At 57.7% G+C, this 9,821-nt stretch overlaps 7 protein-coding genes; 2 read left to right on the top strand and 5 right to left on the bottom strand.

The window, feature by feature from the left end:
• CHC_T00008601001 (3-oxoacyl-[acyl-carrier-protein] synthase II, partial sequence) lies at positions 1-557 on the bottom strand (the record flags this gene model as incomplete). Its single annotated transcript, XM_005718781.1, has 1 exon — positions 1-557. A coding segment is annotated over exon 1 (557 nt), but the record flags the coding sequence as incomplete, so codon positions are not given.
• A 53-nt stretch (positions 558-610) lies between these two features.
• Positions 611-1,489, bottom strand: CHC_T00001261001 (hypothetical protein). XM_005718780.1 is given in 4 exon segments: positions 611-950; positions 951-1,169; positions 1,265-1,423; positions 1,424-1,489. 2 exon segments carry the CDS (start codon positions 1,421-1,423, stop codon positions 951-953), a joined length of 378 nt encoding a protein of 125 aa, XP_005718837.1. The 5' UTR covers positions 1,424-1,489; the 3' UTR covers positions 611-950.
• Positions 1,490-1,845: 356 nt separating this feature from the next.
• CHC_T00001260001 (hypothetical protein) lies at positions 1,846-2,499 on the bottom strand. The gene has a single exon (XM_005718779.1). The coding sequence runs from the start codon at positions 2,497-2,499 to the stop codon at positions 1,846-1,848; it is 654 nt and encodes a 217-aa protein (XP_005718836.1).
• A 1,826-nt stretch (positions 2,500-4,325) lies between these two features.
• On the bottom strand, positions 4,326-4,721 carry CHC_T00001259001 (hypothetical protein). Its single transcript, XM_005718778.1, has one exon. The coding sequence runs from the start codon at positions 4,719-4,721 to the stop codon at positions 4,326-4,328; it is 396 nt and encodes a 131-aa protein (XP_005718835.1).
• A 10-nt stretch (positions 4,722-4,731) lies between these two features.
• On the top strand, positions 4,732-6,638 carry CHC_T00001258001 (hypothetical protein). XM_005718777.1 is given in 2 exon segments: positions 4,732-6,447; positions 6,448-6,638. The coding sequence occupies 1 exon segment, from the start codon at positions 4,732-4,734 to the stop codon at positions 6,445-6,447; it is 1,716 nt and encodes a 571-aa protein (XP_005718834.1). The 3' UTR covers positions 6,448-6,638.
• Positions 6,639-6,641: 3 nt separating this feature from the next.
• CHC_T00001257001 (hypothetical protein) lies at positions 6,642-7,585 on the top strand. Its single transcript, XM_005718776.1, has 3 exons — positions 6,642-6,665; positions 6,744-7,189; positions 7,273-7,585. The coding sequence occupies exons 1-3, from the start codon at positions 6,642-6,644 to the stop codon at positions 7,583-7,585; spliced, it is 783 nt and encodes a 260-aa protein (XP_005718833.1).
• A 576-nt stretch (positions 7,586-8,161) lies between these two features.
• CHC_T00008388001 (Leucine-rich repeat-containing protein) lies at positions 8,162-9,091 on the bottom strand. The gene has a single exon (XM_005718775.1). It carries the CDS (start codon positions 9,089-9,091, stop codon positions 8,162-8,164), a length of 930 nt encoding a protein of 309 aa, XP_005718832.1.
• Between the last annotated feature and the right edge of the window lie 730 nt (positions 9,092-9,821).

The raw sequence follows: 9,821 nt of genomic DNA, 5'->3' as shown, positions 1-9,821 counted from the left end.
TCCCCGCGTTGGATCGCGTGCACGGCGTCGCCCACCGCGTGCGCACCCGCCGCACACGCAGTCGCCGCGCTCAGCACCGGCCCGCGCAGCCCGTGCCGCAGCGCTACCACCCCCGCCGCAGAGTTCACCAGCAGACGCGGCACCAGGAACGGCGACACCCGCCGGTACCGCCCCGCGTCCACCGCCGCCGCCGCAGACACCACGTCCGCCAGCGACCCCATCCCTACCCCGACCGACACTCCCGCACGCGTCGCGTCGTACCCCGCGCACTCCGGCGTGTCGCCCCCGTCCGGGAACAGCAGCCCGGCGTCCACGAGCGCTTCGCGCGCGGCAAGCAGCGCAAACGTCGCAAATGCTGGGCTCGGCGAGAGGAGAGGTGGCACAGGCGGGAGAGTGTCCCGCGCGATTTCGGCAGTCGCGTGCACTGGTATGTCCGCAGAGTGCTGAGACCGCTTCACGCCTGTCTGCCCGGACAGCACCGCGCGCCAGGTTGACGGCGTTGACAGGCCCAGGGGCGTTACCAGGCCGATCCCGGTCACTAGCACGCGCGTGGTCATGGGACGGGAAGAGGGAGGTACGGTTTGGGGAATGGGCGGCTTGCAAGACGAGGTGCTAGATAAAGAGACGAGCTCCTGAGCAAAAGGCTTCTTGAGGGGGATCAGTGTACAAAAGAAGAGCATTTCAAGTCAACGCGGACGTCGACAGGCCCCCTGAAAATTTGTAACTCCTCCGACTTGCCTCGTAGAAAAACCTCCTCAGATTACGGTATGATACGATTTGTTCAACCTTTCTTTTGCCCCTGAACACACGCGACGCGTCAACAAACACGCTCCGCCCCGCCCTCACGCCGCCTTCGCAATGCCCATGCACTCGCCCGTAAACACATTCGAGCCACGTACGAATGGTCGCCAAGCCCGTCCGCGGCCAACTATTAACCGCCGCATTCGCTCTTACGCGCTTCCACCAGCATCGTGACCAGACGACGTAGCCCGCTGCTTGGCCCCTGCTTCATCTTCTCCATCCCCCTCCACCGCGCTCTCCGCGCATCCGGGGCACTTCCCAGCGGCTTCAGCGCATGCGGCGCAGAGGGAGCGATACGCCGCCTTAATCCTCTTCTCCAGACAAACGTTGCACTTTTTCGGCACCGACAGCGGTTTATATTTGCGATACTTCATTCACCCACAAAATCTCCACAACGCGGTCAGCACTAGCGTCAAGGCACTCCGTAGCGCGCGCCGCACGCTCGCTCGTGACATCCACCTACCTTCTTGCGCCACTCGATCTTGTCCGCACACTTCTTGCACAGCCCGTCCGTCCCCACCAGCGCTATCCGCCGCGTCAGCCGCGAGTTCTTGTTGTGCTTGAACGCTCGCGTGTTCGGGTGCGCCGGTGCTCGGCTCTTCGGCTTACTCGACGTGCTCATGTTGCGTGGTTGACGCTGCGTTTCGGCGGGAGGGGCGGGATGCGGGTTTGGAGCGGCGTGGACTCTCGCAAAACGTGGTGGCGGCTCTTACCGAATCATGGGCAGGGAGCAAAGATTTCGAAAATGCCATGGAATTTGCAAACCATTTGCATGACGTTAGCGCTGGTGGGGGAGGTGCGCTTCTCACCAGGGAGCTGGGGAGACCACCGGCTTGTGATTAGTTAAACATGTCTCCATGGGGGGAAACACGCCCCAACGCTGCACCCCAGCGTCATCCAGTCCCCGCATTCAGCGCTTGTCCCCCGTTCTATTTGCAAAATGCCTTGAAAAGAGACACCGTCCCCCGTAAGCGCCGCGAAAGACGTAGTCCAGTGGCCGTCCTCCCGAGTGGCCGGCCGCCTGTCTTGACAGCGGTACAAAGCTTAGCCGCGGCAGTTGCGATCGCAGCTGCCACACTGCTTCCCGTCCCCCCAGCGTGCGGCCTCGGCGTGAAGAACGACCTGCTCACAGACTGTCAGTCTGGCGGCGTGAGCTGCGTTTCCTCGCAGGACGACACGCCGGCCTCGTTCCTGGAGCCGTGGGAGTACGACGAGGACGTCGCCCATCTGCAAGACCGACTCATCTCCGCCGTGCAGCTCGACTATCAAGCGTCTCTCGTGCTCCGCGAGCCTCGCTATCTGCGCTTCGAGATTCGGCAAGCAGCCGCAGCCGTAGATGACTTGGAGTTCTTCTTCCCGAGTCAGGACAACATCGTCCACTTCAGGAGCGCCCGACGAGGCTATGCGTTCGACTTTTGGCGAAATCGTAGGAGGATGGACGCCATTCGTAGCAAGGTTGGGCTTGTCCAGATTCCGGTCCTCAGGAGCCGCATGTCGTCTATGAAGATTTTCGAAACGCCTTTTGATGAGTTCGGGCCTAGTGCCGTTGATGTAGATGCCTTGATTGACAACGGTGGCTTGGGGAGTCGTCCGGTTCGATGAACTTATGTCAAAACCCTGTACTGGTTGTGCGACCCTGATGCGCAGGCAGGTACTGCGAAGCCGTTTTCGTTTGAATATCCTATTTTGCTTTTCCATGTATAAACATCTTCTGGCTCGGATTGTTAACAGAAAGCCCTCTTGTTGCCCAATGCAAGACGGTTTACAAAGTTTCTCACTGTTGACTTAAGGCACCCATATAGTGCACTATTGTGGTTTTTCTTCTTCTTGAGAAGCGACGGGCGTTCTTACTCGCATTTTTTGTAATGGCAAGAAAGCATACGCGTCAATGATGAAAGACGCCATCTTCATGAATATTACGGAATGGCAGGTGCGCACTACACGTCCTTACGAAAAAAACACACACCCGACCAAACAACCAACCGGGAAGGCTGTCTGTATGGGCACGAAGCTTCAGCATTACCGCCGCATTTGGCATATGATTCATGACTTGAAACGCTGACACGAAATCATAGACTTTTCGCTATCGGCCGTCACACTCTGGCTTTTTTTTTGTTGTTTCACTGCGCAATCTATCTTCTCTCTAGCATCCCTTTGAATGTGGCAGGAGAAAAGCATAGTGGTTCCTGAAAACTGGAACGTCGTCAGCTGTCTTTCCTAGGCTGAGCCCCCATTTCGTTCCAAGCCGCCGTCATCCCCCGTTGCCCTCCTCCAAAATGGCGGATTTTTTGGGCTCGTATTACGACAGCGTTGACTTTAACGGTTCTGATGTTGATGAGAGAATCATCAGCCAAAGGATGGCGATTCTCAGTGTGGAGCAGCCAGTGTCCATCATGGAAATGGACAACCTGGAGTCCGTAAGAAATCCGACACGTCGGCGTGACGTTTCTGCACTGAGACAGAACGTGGACCAGTTGGAGATTTCAAATGAGGGTGGTAGTTTGAAAGAAACATTTTCTGCGGACAATGGTTCTGAGGAAGACCTTGACATTCCGGTTGCATCGATGTCAATGTTCGAACAACAAAACTCGATGGTGAGTGTGCAGCTTCTCTCCAATAGAGGAGATGCCTACAGAGCACGGCAACTGTACAATGTCAACATTCTGGGGATTCCAAAAGCTGGAAATGAAAGGAAAGGGCAGGAGGGGATGCTTTCTCCCGTTTCTCACGCCGCTCAGACGCCACAATCAGGGATGAAGATTACGCGTGGGGCTCTTGGAAAGCAGAATCAGAGGAGTGAGAACATGTTCCCGCAGGAGGAAGATGCGCTTCAACAAGTAATTGACGAGGATGCGTCTCCAAGGGACAGGCGACGCAATTCGATTTTTAGATTTCTCAGTAGACGAAAGAAATGACGCGAAAGTCAGCAACTTCAGCACAGGGCGTTAGAAAAAGGAATTCTTCTCTTCGGTAACCTTTACGTATGTCCCTCGTCCTCTATGTTGGATTAACACAAATTCATAGGCAAGCCTCTTGAGCGATAGAAAACAACACTTGTTTTGCTGTGTATCATTTTGATGTTGGTAGACGCTGCATCAAAAATGTCCAAGTTCTTTTACGCGTTTTGGACCATCGTATGAAAGCATCGAGAGGATATCTATTAAAGCGGGCACAGATGTTTGGAAAATATTTTTTGCTAAGGAACGGAATCCTTTCTTTCTGTGCAAGAGTTCCTGGGACGAATGGGGGTCCTTCAATGTTGAAGAAAGAAGACAAAAAGGTTTGTTGATGCGATACAGATGAAGATAAGTATAGAGAATACAACCACTGAGACATTGCAGATGATCGACTAGTAAGGAGTAAATGGTAAGGAAATGGAGAAAGTTTTGTACATTTTTAGGAGGAAGTATATATTCGCGGGCGTTGTTTGAACAGCCACTTTATCTAAACAAGTAAAAACTATTTATGTTATCTTTATATAGAAGTAGGGGGGTTTACGTCGGGCAGAGGCAACAGCTTGCGCTTCATTCGGACCATACTCGCAGAAAGGTAAAAACGGGGCCCACATCACATGGCAATGTTTGAGCCCGGAAACGTGTCATACAGGCACATATGACAAGCAGTACACGTGTCTGCGTGAAGAAAAAGCATTTAATTTTGTAATGAGTGTAACCTTCTAGAAAAATATCTCCAGCCAACCATATCTTGACAGATTGATTGTCAAAGATCCATGAGATTTCAGATGGATGCGCCTTTCGTTCGATCCTATTTCCACTCCACACACTCAACATATCAACCCGTTTGGCGTCGCCGCTAACCGTCTCAGCCCTATCGAATACTTCATCGACCTTGAATCGGCCCTCCACCGACATCACCACCCCAGATCCACCCCCGCCGTACTGCACCCTGGTGTCCACCATGGATCCGGCCATGATCTCCGCCGCCAAGACCTTCATCACCCAGCTGAAAGCTTCCCCGGCACTCCTCCATGATCCGGAGCTTTCCTTTCTCAAAGACTATCTCGTCTCTCTGGGCGCCACGCTCCCCCCTGCTGAAACCGCTTCCAACTCTAAACCCGGAATGCGTACCATCTCCTCTCTTGCCGACCTGGACGCTCTCTCCGCCGAAGTTGGCTCCAAGCCTATCATCGCCGACTTCTACGCCGACTGGTGCGGTCCGTGCAAAGTAATCGCCCCCTTATTCAAGACACTTTCCGAAAAGCACACCAACGTTGTCTTCGCCAAAGTCAACGTTGACCTTGCCGAAGACGTCGCCCGCAAGTATGACGTGAGCTCCATGCCCACTTTCATCGTCCTCGTCAACGGAGAGCAAGTCGCCCAAACCATTGGTGCCGTGCCCGCCAAACTGGAAGCCATGGTCGAGAAGGCTGCCGGGGGCGTCACGGCCGATGAGGATGAGGGTGAAGCCACCCCCGTGCCCGACCCGGAGCCGCTGGACGACATGGAGGAAGAGGCCCGCAAGGACGAGGAAGCCGAACGCGACCTCATTCAGCATCTTGAGAATGACGCCGACGTGCTCCCCGAGGACCAGCGCGATGTCAACCCTGCTGAAGTTCCCATGGGTGCATTTGACGTCGAGCTGTCCGAAGCGGACATGGACAAGCAGATCGAGCTCAAGGGAAAGGCGTCTGGGCTTGTCGCGTCGGGTGATCTACAAGGAGCGATCGCCGTATGGAATGAGGTGATTGCAATCTCGGCGTCGCCGCTGACGCTCGCCAAGCGGGCCGACGTGTTTCTCAAGCTCAAGCAGCCGCATGCCGCGATCCGCGACTGCGACAAGGCGCTGTCGGCTAACCCCGACTCTGCGAAGAGCTTGAAGATTCGAGGGATGGCGTATCATTTGCTCGGGGACTGGGAGCAGGCGGCACATTCGCTACAAAAAGGGAACGGTTTGGATTATGATGAGACAGCGGGGGAGGTGCAGAGGGTGGTGGAGGAGAGGTGGAATAAGATTCGCGAGTTCAGACTGCAAAAGGAGGCCAGGGCTAGGGATCGCGACGTGAAGAAAAAGGCACAGGTTAAGGCGGCAGCGAGGGCGGCCGCTATCCGCGAGTATGAGGCACAGAAGAAGGCGGACGAGGAGGCCGCTTCAAGCGGTAGCCGAGGTATGCCTGGAGGTATGCCTGGTATGCCTGGAGGTATGCCTGGTATGCCTGGAGGTATGCCTGGTGGCATGCCTGGTGGTATGCCGGGTATGCCCGGTGGTATGCCGGGTATGCCTGATGGTATGCCGGGTATGCCCGGTGGTATGCCTGGAGGGATGCCTGGAGGGGCGCCTGGAGGGACTCCTGGGGGCGCGCCCGACGCCGAAAGCGTAGAAAAGATGCTGGACGGACTGGACCTACCTGCTGATGTCCAAGCCAAGATGGATGATCCCGCGGTGAAAGAGAAGCTCAAGACAGTGTTCACAGAGCTGCAGGGCAACCCGACAGCAGCAATGGGGACTGCGATGAAGTACATGGGCGACCCGGACGTCGGGCCGATCCTGGGGGCGGTGATGAAGTCGATGATGGGCGGCATGGGAGGGGGCATGGGAGGAATGCCGGGTGGTATGCCGGGTGGTATGCCAGGTGGGGCGGCGCCTGGTGCGGGGCCGGGAGAGTTTGGCACTGATGAGGTTGATTAATAAGCAAAGGGCAGTTCAGGTTGAGGAAGATTTTGGGCTTGTATCTATTAAATGCTTGCCAAGATCTGACGTTGGGTCGTTTACCGTAGAATTGGTAGAATAATCTTGCTGCGATTGCCTGCGCACAGCACAATAGTGTACCCGCTCTAGCTAGGTACAGCACTACAAAGCTCAGCTGCTGGATCTATGAATCGATGGAAGGTACGAGTTATTGTCGCGTTGATGATTTATTCCGTATACTGTACCAAGGGTACCTCAAAAAATCCCTCTCAAAACGGCCCAAACTGCCAATCAAGATAGACCAGGATCACGGGCTCATGTGCCGCCATCCGTGCCCATCCGTGCCTCCTTTTCCCCGACCCCACGATTGCAACATGGTGAACCCCAACCGATCCGCTCCTTACCTGGGATTCCTCCCCCTAAGCGCACTCCTCACCCTCCTGTTCTCCGTCCTTATCTATCTGACGTTCTACTACGAGCCGAATTATGTGTTCTCGCCTGAGGCCATGTCCGCGATCGGGAAACGCGCCATCCGCGACGGCGAGAGCTCCACGGGTCTTAACGCGACCGTAGCGTCCGTGGTGCGGCAACTCTCGGAGCGGTACCCCGGGCGGATCCTCCCCAACCCGCAATGGATGTTCAACAACGCCGGCGGCGCCATGGGCGCGATGCTGGTGCTGCACTGCTCGGTGATCGAGTACGTGATCGTGTTCGGCACGGCCGTCGGCACCGAGGGCCACACGTAAGTGCGCACCGCTTCAACCCCCCGCGCGCGCACCGTACCCCCTGACTCCGTGACTGACGCTGACGCTCCGGGCGACGCAGCGGGCGCTTCTTCGCAGATGACTACTTCACCATGCTGCACGGCGAGCAGTGGGCGTTCGTGCCCGGCGCGCTGCAGCGCGAGGTGTACCGCCCCGGCGACCAGCACTTCCTCCCTAGGGGCACCGCCAAGCAGTATCGCATGCCCGCCGAGGCGTGGGCTCTCGAGTACGCTCGCGGGAATATCGCGTCGATGATGCCGTTCGGGCTGGCGGATAGCCTGGTGAGTACGTTCGATTGGGTCACCGTGTGGCACACAGTGCGCGTGTCCGCGGCTGGCATGGCCACCGAGCTGGCGCGCGGATGGTTGTGGTGAATTGGAAAGGGGGGCGGGCTGTGCCTGGTACAGTAGTTGGGATTCGATAATTGGAATTCAGTACTTGGAATTCCGTAATTGGAATTCACGGAAGCACCTCAGCAGTGCTGATGTGCTGTATGACTCTTTTGGGGTGCGGGAATGCTGTGTCAGCAGGGTGTGATGGGTGATGTGCCGTTTGGCGTGTTCGCCGTTTTCAACCTTTACATCTGCATCTGCATGTCCCGCCATGCGGCTCGGGGAGGTACAACTACTTGACTTGTTTATATACTACAGTGTGCTATAGCTACCTTGACCATTCGCTTGCCACGTACACTGGCTTGACCCCACTTCTCCTCATCTCACCACGCCCTGCTGCGAGATGAGTACAACGATATTCTCCCCCTCCCCCCCCCAGCCCTGACTCCCCTCATAAAAACCAAAAACAGAGCAGTCATCCTCGCAAGCGCCCCGCGCGAAAAAAGAGGACGGCCCCTGCAGTCTCTCCGGAGCATCGCATCTGCGCGGCCGCGCGTGAGTATGCGTGTGTGCTTGCCTTCCCGTGCGTATCCGTGTGCGCGTGTCCCCAACGTATTCCTACGGGTTGCACGGCAGCAAGTCCGCCTCCGTGATGGTGCCGGCGTCCAGCTGCCGCCGAAGCTTCGTGCGCCGCCTCTCCGCAAAGTCGACGTAGCTCGCCTTCCCCTCCAGCGCCGCCATGCGCATGGGGTTGTCCGTCAGCCGCAGCGTGACCAGCTCCACGCACATCTGCAGGATCACGTTCGGAAAGTCTGCGAGCTTGTTGTGCTCCAGGTTGAGCGCGGTCAGCTGCGTCAGCGACATGTACGACTCTGGTACGCTTGTGATCTGGTTGTGGCTGAGGTCCAGGGCCATGAGCCATTCCATCGACGTGACCTGCAGCGGCGCGGTCGTGAACGCGTTGCGGCCCAAGCTGAGCGCGGTGAGCTGCAGCTCGGCGAACGACGGCGGGAGCTCCGACAGCTTGTTGTCGCTCAGGTCGACGTGCTCCAGCACGCGCATGCCCGTGAAGGCGTCCGGCAGGCTGGTGAGCTTGTTGGACGCCAGGTCCAGCTTCTTCAGCGCGGTCATGCGCACGATGTTCTGCGGGATCGACGACAGCAGGTTTCCGTTGGCGATCAGGCGCTGCACGAGCACGTAGTCGCACAGCCGCGTGTCCAGCTCGGTGATGCGGTTGAACGAGATGTTGAGGATGCGGGCCGTGCCGGGTAGGCTTTCGAACACCTCGTCGGGGACGCTTTCCAGCTGCATCTTTGACAGGTTGAGAATGCCCAGCTTCTTGGTGTTCTCGATCGCCCATGGCACGGTGTTCGGGACCAGTTCCGGGGTGTCGGTGCCCTTTTTCGACTTTCTCTTCTTCTTCGCCGCGCGCTCCGCCTTGCGCTCCGCCTTGGCTTGCTTCTTGGCATTCTCGGCCTCCTTGGCCGCGGTGTAAGCCTTGCTACGGTTACGGTTCGGGGCGGAAAAAAAGCTGTCCTGAATCCTCATCTCGTAGTGGCTCTGCCCCGTCTGATTGGTATCGTCCTCGTAGTCCTCCGGATTGAAGACCTTGATCACTTCGACGGTCTTCTTCCCTGGCAGCTCGCCCGACTGATTGGGTGTGAGGGTCGGTTGGTCTGCCAGGGCTTCCTTCGCGTCGGCAGCGTCGCTGGCTACGGCCTCGACGGGGTTGGGGACGATGGGATCATCGACCGAGGGCGTGGCAGGCTCCGGTTGCTCGTCGACGCTATCACTTTGGTCTGGTGGGGGGGGTGGGCCGGCCGCAGACGCCTTCCCCTTGGAGTTGCTAGAGCCCATGGGGGGCAACCGCGCGGACACAGGGCGGGGCCAGGGGGGCGGGGGGGGGGGGGGGCCACATTTGTTTGGGAGGGGGGTACACGGACGGACTGGGGAGGGAAGAGGAGTGTTTTCGTACGGGGGTACGTTGACGAGACGGCGAATATAGATGGGACGGGAGGAGGGAGGGGTGATGTGTAGAGTGGACTGGCGGGAAGCGAGGGGTGTGGGCGAGTGGAAATGGGAGGAGCCTGGGCGCCCCCGTCTGATGTAATCGCGCCCTGCCTCGGGGCGCCCTGCCTAGGGCGCCCTCCCTGTGGCCGTTGCGCTCTCGCCCTCAATGTCACTACCCTCTCCGCCACTCCCGCCGCGCCACCTGGAAAGCCCCTCTGTAATTCTCCTATCCAACCATACGCCCCCGTCGGCTGACACTTCCCCCCCG

The sequence above is a fragment of the Chondrus crispus genome, genomic scaffold, assembly GCF_000350225.1.
Source record: "Chondrus crispus Stackhouse genomic scaffold, scaffold_423, whole genome shotgun sequence".
NCBI classification, from domain to species: Eukaryota; Rhodophyta; class Florideophyceae; order Gigartinales; family Gigartinaceae; genus Chondrus; species Chondrus crispus.
This window is presented reverse-complemented; position numbering and strand designations above follow the sequence as displayed.